Source organism: Hypomesus transpacificus, chromosome 2 (assembly GCF_021917145.1).
Source record: "Hypomesus transpacificus isolate Combined female chromosome 2, fHypTra1, whole genome shotgun sequence".
NCBI lineage: Eukaryota > Metazoa > Chordata > Actinopteri > Osmeriformes > Osmeridae > Hypomesus > Hypomesus transpacificus.
The window spans coordinates 12,949,398-12,968,589 of record NC_061061.1 but is presented as its reverse complement, the minus strand read 5'-3'; the positions used below and the strand labels follow the sequence as shown (position 1 = coordinate 12,968,589).

The 19,192-nt window shown below is 50.0% G+C and overlaps 1 protein-coding gene across 1 annotated transcript in view; it reads left to right on the top strand.

Annotated features, from left to right (window-relative positions):
* Nucleotides 1-19,192, top strand: part of cdkal1 (CDK5 regulatory subunit associated protein 1-like 1) — a 141,004-nt gene that overhangs the window by 12,824 nt on the left and 108,988 nt on the right. Inside the window, exon 4 of the mRNA XM_047039871.1 lies at nt 8,908-8,992. Coding sequence (XP_046895827.1) covers nt 8,908-8,992 — 85 coding nt within the window. The remainder of the gene's footprint in view (nt 1-8,907; nt 8,993-19,192) is intronic.

Sequence of the window (19,192 nt, the reverse complement as noted above, 5' to 3'; positions counted from 1 at the left end):
TCTCCTCAGCCTTACGTCTCCTCAGCCTCACGCCTCCTCAGCCTCACGTCTCCTGAGCCTCACATCTCCTCAGCCTCACGCCTCCTCAGCCTCACATCTCCTCAGCCTCACATCTCCTCAGCCTCACGTCTCCTCAGCCTCACGTCTCCTCAGCCTCACGCCTCCTCAGCCTCACGCCTCCTCAGCCTCACGCCTCCTCAGCCTCACGCCTCCTCAGCCTCACATCTCCTCAGCCTCACGTTTCCTCAGCTTCACGTCTCCTCAGCCTCACGTCTCCTCAGCGCCTGGACTGAGCTGTCTGGAGCAGAGACGGCTTCTTTCCAGGCTGCCGTCTTCACACGCTATCTGGTTGGGAGTGCTGAGACTGATGTAGGCTGGCTCATGCTGAGTTTGTATGGGGCTGCTTATCTTTTTTGGTGAATCTTTGTAGTGTAGTGAAGTCACTAATGTATTATTGTCATAAATATAAATTATGAGTTATCATTAAAATAATGCAATCAATAGTCATAACACTTACTGCAAGACTATTAAGTGCCTGATAATACAAACACTTAATGTAGCCTACACAACATCTTGTGTCATGTGATGATCAATCTTACTTAACCCGACTATTACCGTTACATAACTACTTAGGTAAGTTATAAAATCAACAACTGTAAACACTTATTTGAAAGGTGTAGAGTTCTGCTAAGCCATTGAAGTGGATTGGACTTACGAGACCTTTATAAAAAAAAATGCATAATCACAAAATCAAAGAAAGAATAAATGATGATAAAAATGACTAATGAAATAAACTAAATAATAGCAAATGCAATGGATTCAGTGACAGAACGATAACCACTCAATGTATGTAATAGTAGCAGGAAGGTTATGTGTAGCCCACGTTTTAATGCATTTTGGGCACACACACACATTTACCAACAACGCTCCAGAACATTGACCATTTGGGCGTATATATGTGCCCATGGCAGTTAGTGAGTTCATGTGCTTGTGAAGGATCTGAGCAATTCTTATTTCTGTTACTTTGGAGAGTGGACCAGTGACATTGACATCCCAGGAATGCACACACACACACACACACATCAACTCCCTAACTCTGTCATGTCTGAGAGCCTACTCCAGTGGAACGAGTTTCTAATCACAACTAGGTAGACAGCAGTCTTCATTAGGCCGGCCTTGCCATGTCTAGCCCAGCTTAGCCCCGCTCTACTTTCTCTACCATGTCTAGCCCAGCTTAGCCCCGCTCTACTTTCTCTACCATGTCTAGCCCAGCTTAGCCCCTCTCTACTTTCTGTAGCCCGGTCCTACCACGTCTAGCCAAGCCCCGCCGAGCCCCAAGACTCAACTCCCTCTGGATGACTCCTCTGCCCGTCATGCTAATGAAAATCTCATCTCCTGTCTCATCTCCTCTCCCCCAGCACTGACATCACTACCTTTACCACCCTTCAGCCGGGGCTAGCAGGGCACGCTGCTCTCATTTGTCAACCTAACAGTGAGGCTCTCCGTCCCTCTACTCTTACGCACCTTATCTTGGGCCCCACGTGGACGTCTGGGAGGACAGGAGGCTGAGACGGCTCAGAGAAGATCAACATCCTGAAGTGGGTCCTCTCCTCAGCTGCTGGGAGGGAGAGAGCTTTTTACTGATGTTTGGATCTTTGGCTAACTGGGCCGTGAGCTGAGTGTCGGTGTCCTGCTGTGCTTAATTCAGTAGAATTTGGGAGGGGGGACCGTTCCCCCCCCGATCCCTCATATTCGACTTCTTCTCTGAGCTGATGGGTAGACAGACCCAAGTCCCTCAAGGGCATCTGCTCCACTGCATCAGAGTGAACGGAGGAGTGTGTTAGTTATACAGTTCTAGTTTGGGAGGTTTGTTGTTTTCTGTCTCTTCCTCCGTTATCCACCCACTCCCTCCTCCTCAGTTATCCTCCTCCTCCTCAGTTATCCTTCTCCTCAGTTATCATCTTCCTTTTCCTCAGTTATTCTCTCCTCCTCCTCAGTTATTCTCCTCTTCCTCAGTTATCCTCTTTCTCCTCTTCCTCAGTTATCCTCCTCCTCCTCCTCAGTTATCCTCCTCTTCCTCAGTTATCTTCCACCTCTTCCTCAGTTATTCTCCTCCTCCTCAGTTATCCTCCTTTTCCTCCTCCTCTTCCTCAGTTATCCTCCTCCTTTATCCTCTCCCTCCTCTTCCTCAGTTATCCTCCTCTCCTTGCCGCAACGCTTGTCTCCCCTGATCCTCCTTCAGAACCTTAGACGTGTATTCATGTTTTATGCAGGCAGGCTAAAACCTTCCCTTCGTGTCTCTCAGCTGCTGGTGGAGTTGTTGTGACAGAGGAGTCTGCCGTGCCTCCCCCCACCCCCCACCCCTCGCTGAAGCAGGCAGGAAACAAGCCTCCTGCCGGGTTGAGTGTCCTCCACCCTCTCCTCTTCCCTCTTCCATTCTCCCCCTCCTTCATTCCCTCGAGGTGAGGCGGGAGGTCGGGGGTAGGTTAGGGGAAAGGAAAAGAGAGGAATGTTGTTTTACAGCGAGGAAGGAGGGGGAAGAGTTATACTTTGGGTGTTGTGTACCCAGCAGGAGAATAGCATTTGCAACACTGTCACATTATGTGGCCTGGATGTACACAAGTGTTTCTGAGAGGGCTGTTTGTGTATCTCTTTCTCTGGGGCAGATGCACAAGAGTGTGTGTGGGTGGGTGGGTGACAAGGGTGGGGTTGGGGGGGTGGGGTGTCTGACTGTGAATGACAGCTGTTGCTTTGGTGTGGGCAGCCATGCTGGCGGGCCTAAATTGAAGGGAGGGGTGAGTGTGCGTGTGCTGGGATGTGTGTGTTTGGGGGGTGCCTTTCCTCTCCACTGGGCCGTGACATCATTGGAGGTGAGGCTCGCCAGCCTCGCATCATCCAATCAGGGAGTGCCACGTCGCAGAATGTGGGGGGGCCCGGGGCTTGTCAAAGGCTGTTTGTCTGGGAGGCCCCTGCAGCCGGTCAACCATGACACCAGACGCAATCAACTATGATTAGAGAGATGCTCACTGCTCCTCAGTACACACACACACGACCGGACAAGCCTGTCAGAATTCCCCTCAGGTTAACTGGCCTTTTAGGCGTCCGTGTTTGTCTGTGGAGCTTCATCTCTGAGGAGTGTGTGAAGAGCCCGTCTGTAATTCGCTCGTCGTCAGCTGACTGCGTCACCCTCATATCTAAACACCCCCCCCCCCTGAACCTCCAGTATCTCTCCAAACGGGGGTGTGCGTGAGACAGTCCCTGGGTAAACACATCCTACGCGAGGACGTGATGGTCTCATGGACGGTCAGCGCTCTCCCTGTGAGAGCCAGGCAGGGTTAGCCCTCTGTTTATAGCCTCACTGGTTCTAAAGAGTCTGTAATCTCAGCTGATCCTCAATGTTAAGACCCAAACACTTGGTTTAACGAGTCATGGTGTCAACAAGGTCTAAACGGAGCTTTAACTTCACACAGAAAGGCCCCCCACACAGTGACTCATCACTGATGTAACGTGTTGACAGGAAGTGTGCGGTGTGGCGGAGGAAGCGGTCTCTCTGTTTGAAGAATGACACGGGGAGGGGGGCGAGGGGGGGGGGGGGGGTTGTTGAATGTTTGGAGACTGCAGACCTTTGGAGGACCTGAGTGAGACCGCCCATGCCTGCGGAGCGCGACATTTGCCCTCCAGCAGATACTTAGCTCATCCCAGGGCATCCTTCTCTCCTCGCTTCACCACGCACACGCACACACTTCTGACCTTGGAAGAAGGTTTGCTAGGGATGGGGGGTTGGGGTGATTGTGGAGACATGGGGTGGGACAGGAGGGAAAGTGGGTCATGCTCCCTGTGAAGTATGGGTGCTCGGGGCCAACGCCAGGTTACGTCTCTCCCGGGTCTCTCTGCCCAGAGCTCTCATCTATCAGCCAGGACAAGATGGAAGAAAACATTAACTAGCCTGACAAATGGAGCTGTTTCAGGATAGCAAGGGCCAGACTAGGTCAGGTAGGTTAGGTCTGGCCAGGCCAGATCAGATGAGTCTGGGCCAGGCTATGTAAAGCTAGACCATGTCAGGCCAGCCCAGGCCTGATCTGTGCCGAGTTATAAAACACCCAACTGCACAGGTACCAGCCAAAGACACTGCCATCCATACACCAACCAGGGAACATCCTTCTAGAGAACATTCAAAAACGGTGGCAATTTGTTTGATTCCTTGAGAACACTTGTGGTTCCTCAGTAAGCTTACATCATCTCCACCGATCCCTGCAGCTCCCCTTGAACACACTTTTCATTTCCTCAGAATTCGTCCTCCGTAAAACACAATAGTAGTGTACCTTCCCAAAAATTTTCATGAAGAATTGAGCACGTTCTGAAAGGAGCCTCTAGCAGTCCTAGAATATTCACCCCAGTAATCTTGTTCCGGGGCTGTGTTGCCTGGAGTCAGCCCACAGTGCTCTGATGCCGGCATCACCACTGAACCGGAGAACCACAGAGAACCGCGGTACAGCTCTCCTCCTCCTCTGAGCGTCTCACCACCCCCTCCTCTTCATCTTCATCTCTTTCTTTTTCTTTGCATCCTCTCCTCTCTCCCCTGCCTGTAGAATTCTGATTGACACAATTACCTCAGCACGTGACCAGGTTCATTTGAAGAAATTCACAGACCAGCAGGACTTCCTGAGGCAATGCTGTGTGTGTGTGTGTGTTGTGTTCCATAAGTTAGTGTTGGACAGCAGTATCCTAGTGTCTCCTCAGGGCTAGTTTTCTCATCAGGCTTATGGTTGAGTTGAGAGGGAGAGAAAAAGGGAGAGAGATGCAGGGGAGAGAGACATACAGACAGTCCAAATGAAAGTAGCTGTTGTGGTTATTGAAGTGGGTAATAATTCCTCTGTGTCCACATGCCAATCAAATCGAAACTGGAATGATATGATTGGTTGGGTCCCTAGGGTGACCACCAACACCCTAGGATACCCTCCTCTTCTCTCCTGCTCTGCTATCCTCCTCTTTTTCTCTCTCTCTCTCTTTTTTTCTCTCTCTCTCTCTCTCTCTCTCTCTCTTGGTCAATCTCTCTCTTTCACACACACTCACAAAAGCAGTTAATTTATTTCTCCTAATTAGTTTTTTCTGTTGTTTGACTCTTTTGCATCAGACTTACCAACAGGAAGCTGCTCATTGAGCTTTCCTACGTGAACCTTTGGTTCCATCGTTGGCCAATGCAAATGATTCAGATGCATTAGCTAAGTGGCTTCATTAGAACAATGTCCTTATCTCACATGGGCTTGTTTTTCTTTCACTTTTGCCCCCCATCTCTTCCAGCCCGCTCAGGAAATATATAATAAGGTCTTTGTTTTGGGTTGTAAGCCTCAATTATTTAGATAAGCTGACTAACAAACATTCATTCAGTCATTAGGAGCTATTGGAAGTGTTTGTGTGTGTTTGTGTAGGAAGGATGGATGAACATACATGGAAGTGACAGGCCTAAACTCCGGCTGGAATATCTAAATAGTGCATGCGTCGGATCACATTGGCAAAATAGATTCACTTCTTTAAGTTCAATAGGTGTGTGTGTGTGTGTGTCAGTTTCAAACCATGCTCTGGCAGAGAAAGAACCCAATTAAAATGTGCTTTAAAAGTCCTGGCAGGTTGGAGGTTCCAGTCAGCCAGCCTCTGAAAGTGTGTGTGTGTGTGTGTGTGCGTGTGTGTGTGTGTGTGCGTGTGTGCGTGTGTGTGTGTGTGTGTGCGTGTGTGTGCGTGTGTGTGCGTGTGCGTGTGTGTGTGTGCGTGTGTGTGCGTGTGTGTGTGTGTGTGTGCGTGTTTGCATGTTCAGAGCTCTGTTCTGTCCTGATGTGGAGCAGGTCAGTGACAGCTGATAGAATGTTATGGGTCACAGCCCTCGGACTGGACGGCTCAGCATGCTGTACCTATTTGTGGGCCTAACTCGGCTGTGTGTGTGTTTTGATCATAAACACACACACACACTTTACATAAAGGTCTGTTAGGTTTAACTATTGTAGCATAATGACTCCACTTTCTTTCTGTCCCCCCTCTCTCTGTCTCTCTCTCTCTCTCTGTCTCTCTCTCTCTCTGTCTCTCTGTCTCTTCTCTCTCTCTCTCTCTCTCTCTCTCTCTCTCTGTCTCTCTCTCTCTCTGTCTCTCTGTCTCTTTCTCTCTGTGTTTTTGTCTCTCCTGATGAAAGTTGAAGCAAACCGCTGTAATCTGTGTTCAATACGTGTTCCCCCCCCCCATCTCTGTCTGTCATGTCTCATATCACGGTAAGGATACGTTGACCTGGTTTATCCAGCCTCAAAACCATTTAAGAACACGCAGCTACCTAGCGGCTGACCTCTGGAACACAACTGTGTCACAACATTGTTATGGAGATCGCCATAGCTACCAGTCCCCCACTATTCTCTTGTTGACATAACTGTATCTGTACCGCCAAAACAAGCTCAGGAGAGCCAGACTCAGGATTGTAGAGTAAAGTGTGTGTGTTTGTGTGTGTATGATGGCACATGACCGGATCCGTTTGTGTGTGTGTGTGTGTCAGAGAGTGTGTGTGTCACCCAAAACAACCCATCCCTCTCCACGTCTCAGGACAAATGTTTTCCGACAGTGATGCTCGTGCAGCGTGCCGTGATGTTGGAGGACAAGCAGTGCAACTCTGTGGTTCTGTCCGAGGCAGCATAGCGGCCTGGAGATACCAGGCCCACAAGGTGCTCACGGAGAGCTGGGCCAGTCTGGTATATATAATATTAATATAATATTCCAGATAGCCTAATCACTCCCAGTCACTACAGTTCAGTCAGACCTGCATCCTGTATGAAGCAGTAGCCCCTCCTTCTTCCTCTGCTGATAAGAGGGAGGGGCCTCAGGTACATCTGAAATCCAGTCATCTGTGTGTGTGTTCTAGTACACCTGTTTTCAGGGAGGGTGCTTTGACAGTTACCGGTATAACTGCACCCTTTCCTGTACTCCAGATAAAAGCAGGTGTGTGATTGGAGGGCTTCTCCGGGCTGATAGTGTGTTCTGTAAACACACCATGCCATTGGCTCATGCAAATGAACTATCCGGGAGTTGGGTTTTTCGAGCATGCTGACTCACTTCTTTGCTTGTCTTACCCAAGGACAAACACACATATGCACACATCTCTCTCCCCCCTTTCTCTCTTCCTCCTTCCTTCTCTCTCTCTCCCTCCCTTGCTGCCTGCATGCCCCCCCCCCCCTCCCCAAGCCTAAGGGGCCAGTCAGCAGTTGGCTCATTTCTCACGGTCCTCCCCTCAGGTCACAACTGTTCCCTGCTCCCTCTCTCCGTCTTTCTATCCTTCCATTCCTCTCTCCCTCCATCTCTCAGTCCTTTCCTCCATCCCTTTTTCCACTGTAGCTGTTTTTTTTCCTGTTCAGACTGACAAACACAGCTAACAGCCACACAGGTCCAACATCAGCCATCTCCCCCATTACCTTTGTTAAAAGGGACGATGGAGGAGAGATTAGAGGGATGATAGAGAAATTATGTAGAAGGGATGGAGGGATGATGGAGAAGTGATGGAGGGATCATGGAGAAGTGGTGGAGGGATGATGGAGAGATGATGGAGGAATTATGGAGGGATAATGGAGAAGTGATGGAGGAATGATGGGAGGGATGATGGAGAAGTGATGGAGGGATGATGGAGGAATTATGGAGGGAGGATGGAGAAGTGATGGAGGAATGATGGGAGGGATGATGGAGAAGTGATGGAGGAATGATGGAGAAGTGATGGAGGAATGATGGAGGAATTATGGAGGGAGGATGGAGAAGTGATGGGAGGGATGATGGAGAGATGATGGAGGAATGATGGAGGTTGTTATTGTTGTTCTAACAGTGGAGGACCTCATCAGGGGCAGAGAAGGAGTCGACTGCAGCTGAGACCACTCCCTGTCTGGGGCAGAGATCGTGTGTGTGTGAGAGTAGCACACCTCCCGTGGGCAGGGTTGTGAGGTGGGGGGCTCAGGTTGTGTGTACGTGTAGCAAGAGGGGAACAGTGTTACAGTACAGCTGGCATGGTGGTGGGGGGGGGAGGATGCCTGGGGGCACCCATGCCCCCCCCCCCCCACACACACACACACACACACACACAGAAATGCTAGGATGAGAAGACTCAAATTAGTGTTGTTCCTCTGTGACTTTTCAGTAAACATAACATTTGTATTGCACCATTGGGTGTCTCCCTCTGTCTTGTCTCTCTCTCTCTCTCTCTCTCTCTCTCTCTCTCTCTCTCTCTCTCTCTCTCTCTCTCTCTCTCTCTCTCTCTCTCTCTCACTGCCTTAGGACTAGAATCTATTGAGGCTAGTTTATTAGTTTGTTTGTTAGCAGCAGTGAGTGTTGGGTCACCTCCCGCGGTTGCAACATTGCTAACTGTTGTTCTCACCCCAGATATAAGGCTTGACTAATGCAGACCTGTGTGTGTGTGCACGCACGCGCATGTTTGTGTGTGTGGAGCGGGGTCTGATAATGCTTGACTGAGGCTGGGGATATGGATCAGTAGTGATATATCTGGTTCAGCCTGGCGTAATGGAGCTAGGTTTCCACTGTAGCAGGCAGCCTGCCCTGTGTGTGTGTACTGTATGTATGACACAGTGTGCCATCTCTCCTGGCAGTAAGGCAGGGCCTGCCGTGATCCCCCTGAGGTCCAGCTGTGTCACACACACGCAGTCTCTCTCCGCTCCACTGGACATGCATATGCAGGAGTGTGTGTTTTTGAGTGTGTGTGTGTGTGGAGTGGTATGAAGGGAGGGGTTACTGTAGTTTAAATTGCAGTAATTGGGGAAATGGAATACTTATGTGCGTTGTAAAGAACTAAGGGTTCTGATGTGTGAATGGAGGCATGCTCTATGTGCAATGTATATCTTGTGTATGACCTTATTCCCCCCCCGTCTCTCTCTCCAGAGGATGCGTCAGAAGCTGATCTCTGGCTCCTGAACAGCTGCACCGTGAAAAACCCGGCTGAGGATCACTTCAGAAACTCCATCAAGTAAGGGCACACACACACACACACACACACACACACACCCCCTGGAGGCGAGGGGTTGACACGCAGCCCGTCTGACCCAGCCCAGGAGCTGAAGCCCTGCTCTCAGAGAGCCAGACTCACAGATGTAAACCACAGAGCAGGTTGTTCGTCTCTACTCGAGGCACTTTTTAGGGGTTTTATATGGTTCGTGGTCGTGTGCGTTGCTGTATCCGTCACCTCCTCCCTCGTTCCTTCCGTTTTTCCCTCCTCCCACCCTTTCTCCCTCCTCTCGTCCTCCTCTCTCCCTCCTCCTCGTCCTCCTCATCTCTCACTCTCTTCTCCTCCTCCCTATCTTTCCCTCTCCTCCCTCCCTCTCCCCTTCCCCTTCATCCTCCTCCCTCCCTCAGCAGGGTAATGTGATTATGGGTCCTGTATTGACTCCAAGGTTGGGTTCCATCCTACCATGTAAATATCTGCCGGCGCTGGGGAGCCCCGCCCACAACTCCCGGAACGCGGGGGGGCTCATTTGCATAAAAATGTGGCGATTAAACCAAGAACTGTTTAGCATTTTCATTATTTTTCCTGCGTCAGGGGCAGGCGGAGAAATCAGCCCAGTTCCCAGGAGAAGGTTTTTGTGTGTGTGATCCCTTTATGATTTATGACTGTGACAAGGATTTAACCCATTGCTGCCCTTCCACAGCCCAAGGCCCTGGGTGTGTCTGTCTGTCTGGGAGTCTGTCTGCCTACCTGTCTGTCTGTCTGCCTACCTGTCTGTCTGTCTGTCTGTCTGTCTGGCTGCCTTGGAGTAACAGGTGTAGGAGTGTTGTATTCTGTTTTATAGAATGGAACAGAGTGTGACACAGAATCTATGTTTTTTAAAGGAATTTGGTTGTGATTCTGTCAGGCCTTTTCCTAGCCTGTCTCTATCTGAATGAGTCCTCAGGACGTTTTGGTGTGATTCGTAAGAGTTCAGTTGTTTTGTCAAAGATGTTCTGAAATCTCTTCTTGTCCAATCAAGGATTTCAAAGGGTTCTCATTATTGTTTTCATGGCTTTCTCAATAGAAATTGACAAAAAAAAATGAAAATACAGCACAATGTCAAGCCTATTGAATACGCAGATAATGGGGAATGGGCACAGTGAAGGGGACAAGAACTGTACACAATCAGGCTGCTGGCATGCTAATGCAATTAATGTTCTATTCAAGTCCTGGCCTCTCTTCAAGTCTGTCTCACACACACACACACACACACACACTCAATGACTAATCCTCATATCCTGACCCCACATGATCTTGCTACATATTGTGTGCAAAAAAATAGTGTGTGTGTGTGTGGCTCTGTATTTCTCCTCTGCTCTTGACTCTGTGTGTGTCGGTGTGTGTGACAGCCAGACAGTCTGATCAGGAAGGCCACACATGCGGGCACACGGCTGCCACCCCTCCCTCCCTCTCCCCCTCCCTCTGCCCGCGTGCCCCCAGTCACACGCTGACCCTTACACCCCCAACCCCCCCACACACACACACAGCAAATGGTAAAGTACAGTAGTGGTTTAAGTACGGACAGTCAGTCTATTATCCAGTGTTGGCTGAAGCAGGGCCATGTGATGTGAAAGAGACAGCTAATTCGCCACTCTCCTTGTTCTTCGTCTCCCTGTCCACACTGCTGGGCTCACTTCACAGACTGACCCCCCACCTGCACACTGTGTGTGTGTGTGTGTGTGCTGCCCATTCTCAGAAGTGGTCTTTAGAGGGCAGTCTCATCTCATTAAGTGGAATACTCTGCAATTCTTTTACAGCCTATGGTGCTGTGTGTGTGTGTGTGTATTTGTGTGTGTGTGTGAGAGGGATTAAGAGACCCACAGGGCCTCTCTCCGACGGGCCCCTCTGTAATGTTGGAGGAGTGCTAGAGAAAGGTTTAGTTGACTGTGTCATTAAGGATATATGAGACCTGAGTGTGGGTATATGAGTTCCTGGAGGGTAGGAGGCACGGGGAGGTGTCCTAGGACACATCTGAGTACGCTAATGTGGCCCCTTTGTCTCCTACGTTCATTTCCTCTTTTCCTCATAAGGAGGGTAGTTCTCCTGAGGCCAGAGCAAAGGTAAAACGGGTAGTTGGAAAGTATGGGAGGGTGTATTGTCTGGATGAGCACTAGAGAGATGTGTGTGTGTGTGTGCACGCGTGTGTGTGTGTGCCCCTCGGCCCCCTTCTCCATGGCCCCCCAGGCAGCAATAGCACACACCTGTCTGACAATCAGCAGCTAAATAAATGAGTTGAGGTTTATTCTGCTCCACCTGGGGACTCTCTCATCAGCGCTTCAGGAAGGAAACAAAAACAATATTTATTACTTTTGGAGATCGGGGGCTTGTTGGCACGGTTTCTGTGTTCTCCATGGTGGGTGGAGGAGGGGTGGAGCGGGGCTCTAATGAGGGAGAGTGGTGGGCTTGGTGTGTTTGTGTGTGTGTGTTTGTGTGCGCACATGTGCAGGTAGTGTGCCCTGTAATGAGGTGTAAAGATAGTTTGCAGTAGGCCAAGCAGGAACGTCTGGGAGGTTTTTACAAGGCAGTCTCTCTGAGAGCTCTAAACTCATTTACCAGGAACACTGGTTAATGAGGAGACTGACACAGCTATTAAGGATTAGTCCACTCCTCTCTCCTCTCCTCTCTCCTCTCCTCCTTGTCTGGCTGCTACAGAAAGGACAGGGATATTCATCCTCCTATCACATCTCAGCTGCAGTGTGAAGTTGAGGTTTGGAAGAGATGCACGGCTTTGCGCTTCTGCCATGGACAGAGTAGAGTTGGGTTGCTTGGTAACATGCTTAAACATGAGGGAGGGAATGAGAAGTGTGTGTGTGTGGGGGGGGCAGAAGAGAGAGAGAGGAGAGAAGGAACCCAGCCAGAACCAGATAGAGCAGCCCCCCGCTGAGCTTCAGTAAATTGAGTTTTATTTAACACCAATAAATAAGAACATGATAGCGTTCCGCTCAAGCCTTAATTAAAAGCAGTAATTGCAGCGGTTAAGCTCTCCTCATTCACTGTTTATTTTATTAGATTTATCTAAATGCTGTCATATTTCCTTCAGATTGCTGAGCTTCCTCTTTAGAAACCGGATGATAGGAGATGAAAACTGTGTAATTGATGCCAGAAGTTTCCCTAAGTGTCGAAGTAGGGATCACTTAGTGACTGATGGATGACATGTTCGCTATCTCACACAGACACGCGCGCGCGCACGCACACACATATACACACAGGCACACACACTGTTTGCCCATATTGATCCTGAGATCCTGTCATTAGAGTAGCCAGACGAGGATGGAGAGGTTACTGATATCAGCTGGTACAAGGACACTCTCCACTCAACCTCTGCTCATCCTTTACGCATCCTTCACCTGTATCCTTCCTTTAAGCATCCTTCAGTTGTATCCTTTCTTTATGCATCCTTCACTTGTATCCTTCCTTTAAGTGTCCTTCACTTGTATCCTTCCTTTAAGTATCCTTTACTTATCCTTTCACTCATCCCTCTCTAGTTGTCCCCAGTGTAAGCTATGGAGATAAACCACCAAGGCTTCATCAGGATCTGTCTGCAATCATTATGGCACCTGCCTTCACACTTTTATAAACACACACACACAGTGTGTAGTTTTCCTCGAGGTGGCGGGGGAGATATTGGTTGTTGTGCCTGGCCCAGGAGTTCAAAATGTTTTGGAAGCTATCCCAAGTTTCCCCCTAAAGAGAACAATCTTTTATCTTGTTCAGTAACCTTCTCTAATTAGCTTCAGACACTCAGGCAAAACGGAACAATGCCACCTCGTCTTTTATGCTTTGCTTAGAGAGGGAGAGAGGGAGGGAAGGGGCCTTCTGGGAGAAAGAGCTTGAAGAGAGCGAGTCTGAGAGATGTCTAGGAGAGATGGCGTGTGAGGAATGCATGCCGCCGGGGGGGAGGCGATGGTGTCGTTGATTACTGCGGTGCTAGCGACATTAGCATGCATTTTACCAGAGAGCAAACAGGGTGACCGTTTTTCTGCCAGCGAACATTACGAAGGAGGCTTCACAACCGACTGGAAAGAATGGGGTGCACTTCACCCCTAACCCTTTAACAGTAAGGATGTGTTGCTTCTGGTGTCTAAGGAGCTGGCCCAGTCTCCAGAGGATCACACTTAAGATACATACACACACACACACACACACATGTGCACGCACACACACACACCCACGTGCACGCACACACAAGGAGATATTCCAGAGGTTGTTAACCTTTATTCGACACCCGCGCGATAAGCAGGGTTATTCCATATTGCTAAATGTCTTCTGTACGTACGTGTTTTCGGAACATGTTATGCCAGAGATCATGCTGGCTTTCCCTGGCTTCCCTTTTCTCATGTTCATCTGCTACCCGTTCGCTCCCTCGTAACCATCCAACCAACCATCTATCCATCCAGCCAGCCAGCCGTCCAGCCAGCCACCCATAGACTCGAGCAGAGACTGTTTCATGTGTCTCTTAGTAAACACCATTATACAGGGTTTGCGTTGTGCTCTGGGCTTGCACAGACTTAATAGAATAGGAGAAATTATCCGCAATCAGCAGCGATGCGTTTTGCTGGTTAGCTAATGAGAGCATAGCGTGTGGCCTGCCTACCAACATTGAACCCTTGGAAAACCTCCAACCGCCATAGTCTCCCGCTCTTTCCCCAGCGACGGATCCATCCGAAGGGGGTCAGAGTAGATCACTCGATGGAAGGGGAATGCAAATGGTTTCATGTTGAAATGCTAACACGGCTATTAGCGTCGACGCCTTGTTAAGGCTCTGCCTGATCCATAGCATTATTCAACAGAGGAGTCCTCGCACCAGTGAGCAGGAGAGGCGTCCGCAGAGCGCCGTGTAATCATCCAGCCCACTCCACTAACACGCCAGTCAGGGCGCACCACAGACCAGCCCAGGCACAAGCCCATACTCGTCTCAATTGAAACTCATGTCGGGCATTTGCGTTTGTTTCAATATGGTCGTTAATATTTATGAACAAGAGAGATTTATTTTTAATTTTTATGTTAATTGAAGATGGACATACACGCTTTGAAGTCCTGGAGGAGATCCAGTGTATGTGTTATGTAAATGATGTATACTCATGGTAGGGTGGATCCTATAGATGGTAAATACAGGCCCAGTGTCTGGGGGGAGGGGGGGGGGGGGGGGGGGGGGGGGATTTGCAACCCACCATCCAATGGACATTTCAGAGGAGGCTATACATGGAGAAGTCCATCTATCTTTCTCTCTCTGTCAAGTCTGTCTCTCTTTGGCTCTCTCTTTTTCTCTATCTCTCTTTCTCTCTCTCACTGTCTCTCACACACAGAGCAGACTGGCTTTTTTTTGTTTTTGTCACAAGTGTTTATCATTTCCTGGATCAGGTCCCTTGTTTGTCTGAAGAGGAGGGATTTACACATGAGAGGTGTTAAACTGTCTGGTGCCAGTCTCCCGGGGCGCCTCTGCCCTCGTCCTGCTCTCCCCCGCACTTCCCCCTTCCCTCCTAAACTCTGCCACAGCACCCTCCTGCTCTTGAAACAGGACGCACGACACACATCTACTTTTCTGCTATATTTACACAGAAGGAGCGACTGGGGTGTTGAACATGGAGGCAGGAGAATTGATTGAGGTTGAGAGTTGAAAGCAGGGCTGTAAGGCAGGCATACGCAAGCAAATTTAGAATGAAGGAACTCCTGGCTTGTCAGGCATTTCTGTGGGTGGTCTGTACAAGGGACCTCACTTCAGACGCCTAGACATGGTATTTGGCCTGGCTGGCACTACCATTACTTGGGACACATTCCTGATTGACAGTAAGGTCAGGAATGTTGCGTTTTGATCAACAAGTACCACCACCACCACCGCAGCAACACTGACCTTTGCAGATGTGAGCCTCGGGATTATTTGATATCCATTAAGGATTGTCCAGCTACCCTTCTGAATGCCACGTAGCTTCACACCACAGAATTGGCCATTCATGTATAGACTCTGCAGGGTGTTAGGCTGCCTTCAGCCCGCCCCCCTCATCGCTGTGTTAGCCCAGCGAGCCCAAGGCAGGCCTGACCTCCAGGCTTCGTCCAGCCCCTTGGAAGCGCTCTGGCGGCGAGGCTACAGCCTCTCGTACGCAGCACTCAGGCAGGTGATCGTTTGAGACAAGCTGCTGAACCAGCAACGCCCCCCTTGCTCTGTCCGGCCCGTCACAGCCACACCTCCCTCACGCCCCTCGTAAACAACCTGCCACATCCCCTCCCCGCATGGGGCTGATTCAGGAGCCGCAAAGGAGCATCTCACACAAGTGACCCAAATCCTGCTCCAGCGCTGTTGATTCCCTGTCTTTCCAGATATTTCACACAGGCCTGTATTGGGTAATTGACTCTGAGGAAGAAGGTAGTATGAAACGTGGACTATCAAGGATGAGTGTTCAAGGTTTTTTTTTTTATGATTAATGAGCTCATAATCTGAGCAGATGCAGCCAGAACTAGCGTTTTGACTTAATCTCTCTAAAATAATCTAAAATACAAGATATAATCTGAGCGAGACACAGGCCTACTGTACGCAAACTTATTGGAAACATGTTTTATCTTATCTCAAAACTTTCCTGTGGAGACTGCATTTGTGATTATTTCTTTCATACAGCTTTAAGCCTTTTAAACCTCTGTTACGGACACACAGGAAGTCAGTCCCCTGAGCTGAGGTGCACAAGGCTGGATCCGATGAAAACAGCCATGGAATGCAACAGAAGAGGGAGTGCATAGAACACGGGGCGCCTGCATTCCTGTCCTTCTAAGAGACGGATTCCTCTTCTCTATGGCTGACGAGCTCTTTTGAATTCCTCAAGGTCCTTATTCCCCTCACGGCACTCACTTCTCGTCTGTCTTCTGTCGAGGCTGAACCAGGATGGGTCCCGTAGCCGGCGTGGCGAGGACATGTCGGCTGGCGCTCCTTGTTCGTTGAATGCCGTGAATGGACAGTGGCCGTGTTTGTTCTGTGGAATTCAGCAGAGCAGTAAGTCTGAGAACAGAAGCAAACAAGGTGCTTATACGTGAAGGGTTGCAAAGGAGAGAAAAGGAAAGGAAGGAAAGAAAGAGAAAAGCAAGCCAACCGCCAGAGTCAGGTTTCACAGCTCAGGCAAAAGGGGGATTGGAGAACGTGGAGTGGAGCCACTGCAGCAGGCATCCTCCTGGATGACCGATGTGAGCCCAGGGTCCTGCCCCTCTTAACGGCCTGGCCCCGCCTCCATCTGGGCCCCTGCTGGACCGGGGTCTCCTACACCCAACCACAGGGGTCAGCCCACTAAGTAGACCGCTTCACAAAGAAGTCGAGCGACAACCCTGCCGCCAAGATTTATCACCCCTCGTTATCATGTTAAAGCCCGTCTACGACCAGAGATTTAATTCACCCTAAGTAGAAAACCCCAGCGTGGAGCCAAGACCCCATGTATAACTAATCACATATGAACTTTGCAAGGCTCAATGCCTGATGGTTGATAAGGGCCAGAGCCTTGCAGAGTTCATAGGTGATTAGGTATTAGAGAGAGGGAGGATGTTGGTTGGAATCCGGACACCGCAGTTTAGGGAAAGCTTAAGGTCTGACACACGTCCCACAGAACACAGACTAGAGCCTGTCAAGGTATTTCTGCTGCCAAGCCCTCACGCTGAGTACTAGGAAAGCGCACAAGTTTCCGTCAACAACACGGGTCAGTGAACTTTCCCTGACCTGTCAGGCCGGGAAAACTGATAGGCTGAAATAACCCAGCACCCTAGGTCGTTGAGACCCTCCTGATGGTTCGGTGCAGATGGGAGTGTTTGCCAGTGTTGTCCTGGGCCTGTGCAGGTGACAGATGGTAGATACCACGGTTAATCTGGCCTGTTTACCTGGCCTGCTACTCCCTGGCCTCTGCCCCGGGCCCAGGGCCGCCAGACACATGACTCTGCTGTTTGCTCCGGGGGCGCTTTATCACTCCTTTGCTGTCTTTCTTTGACTCTGCTGTTTTCTTTGCTCGCTCTCTCTCTCTCTCTCTCTCTCTCTCTCTCTCTCTCTCTCTCTCTCTCTCTCTCTCTCTGTCTCTCTGTCTCTCTGTCTCTCTCTGTCTCTCTGTCTCTCTGTCTCTCTGTCTCTCTGTCTCTCTCTCTCTCTCTCTCTCTCTCTCTCTCTCTCTCTCTCTCTCTCTCTCTCTCTCTCTGTCTCTCTGTCTCTCTGTCTCTCTGTCTCTCTGTCTCTCTCTCTCTGTCTCTCTGTCTCTCTCTCTGTCTCTCTCTGTCTCTCTCTCTCTAACCTACTGTTTGTTATTGCGTGCAGAGTTAGTGCCCCTATGGCAGGCTCCTAGTCACGCTAGCATGCAGAATACAGCTCTTGTTTGCATTCAGAGGTTTCCCACACTAGTGTGTTGTGTTTACTCTAGGTTTGGCAGATCAGAGGGGCGTTGGGAGATTGTCTAGTGTTTCTGCAACTGGGCATTTTCTGCTTGTTATGGCAACGGCAGAGAACACAAGACAAGAAAGGAGTTGTCGAGGGTCATCCACAATCAAGGCAGTTTAAACCTCGTCGGTGTGGCCTTTGTTGTTGTTTGTTTCCGCCTTTAATATGGGCATTTGAATCAGCAAATTGGAACTACTGGAAAGATAAGCCGTGTGGCAACAAGCCCATTAGTCAGGATAACCGTCAGTTAGCTCAAGATGTTTAAAGTGTCTTACAGGATTCAGAGTTGCCAAAGTTCAGTTGAGTTTGACCAGCTTAAAAGGCCTGCTCAGGGCCAGCGTGTGCTTACAGTACACCGCGCCTGGGGAGAACAGGTTTGGACCGGTGGAGGGCGGTGCACACGGGGCCCCCACACTCCCTCGACTAACGAGCACAAAGAGCAGGATTTGCAGCCGTACTGTACGTGGACAGAATGACTCCTGCCCTGCCACCTGTTGCCTGTTAACCACAAGGCTTTAGTTACAGAGCCAGGATTCGCCCCCTCCCTCACGCAAACGGGACAACAAAAAGCTATCGGTTCACCCTATTCACTGTAGGAAGAATACTCTTGTCTCATTAATATAGCTGCCTTCTTTTACCGGGCGTCTGTTGAGGTTACAGTTACCCATTCGTGCGCTATGGTCTAGGGGGCTGATGGCCTGGGGACTGGGAGGGGAGGCCTGGGCTGGAGAGGCCCAGGGAAGGGTGTCCCTGGCAGGGACAATGCTCCAGACTCAGCCCCTTATGGTTGAATAAGACTCCCTGGAGCTCCATACAAGACCACCTGGCCTAGCCTCCCCCAGCAGGCCTACTCTCATCTGGGGCATGGCAGGCAGGAGGCTAGGGGGTGGGGGCGTGGGCCTGGAAGGGGTGGGAGGGTATTCATCCAGCAGAATGCAGGGAGGGCGGTGTTGGTTCTTCAGTCGTGAATGAGCTGCAGGTGTCCCCACCGAGGCCGTTGACAAACCGGGTTCTGGATCAGTCGTTGTGCTTCCTCCGTACAATAACTGCTCTACTTCCATTTATCTCTGCCTCTCCTGTGTGAATCCATGCCACAAGAATCTAGTGTACCTGCTTCCTCAAGGACAGAGAGTAAACACACATACACACACACACACAGAGTTACGACCAGGCGTTCCTCTCGAAGCTGCTGTTCTAGTGGAGCATATAGGACACATGGGGACATCTTGGTTTAGAGAAGATGTCTTTCTCCCTCTCTCTCTGTCTTTCTAATTTTCTCTCCGGCGAGTTTCTGGAACTGTTGAGAAACTTCCAACACCTTCAGGCAGACGTTCGGCTGACAAGTGGAGATGAAATCACTTGAAAATGTTCTGGATCGTGCGTGCGTTTGTGTGTGCAAGCTCTATAGGGTAAAGTACGTGGACGTGTTAGTTTTCATGATATAGATGAAATCATGCGACGTGACAGCCACGCACTATTGACCTTTAGTGGTTTAGCAGGATACCTGGGGGGGGATTCAGATGCACGCTAAAGATGGAGGGGGGGGGGAGGGGGGGCGGGCGCCGAGGAGCCTCAAACACATAACCTATAGTGACGGTTCCTACCATGCTGCAACTGGAGTAGGGATCCTTGTCTGTTGTGGGAGGCCGATGTGGGCAAACGAGCACCAGCGCTCTGACCGCCGAGTGAACCAACTCCCCCAGTGTGTTGATGCCTGGCTCGGTTAATTCATGTTTGTTTGTTTGCGTGCATGCTCGCTCATGCATATTCAAGGCTTTCAAATGTTGTTT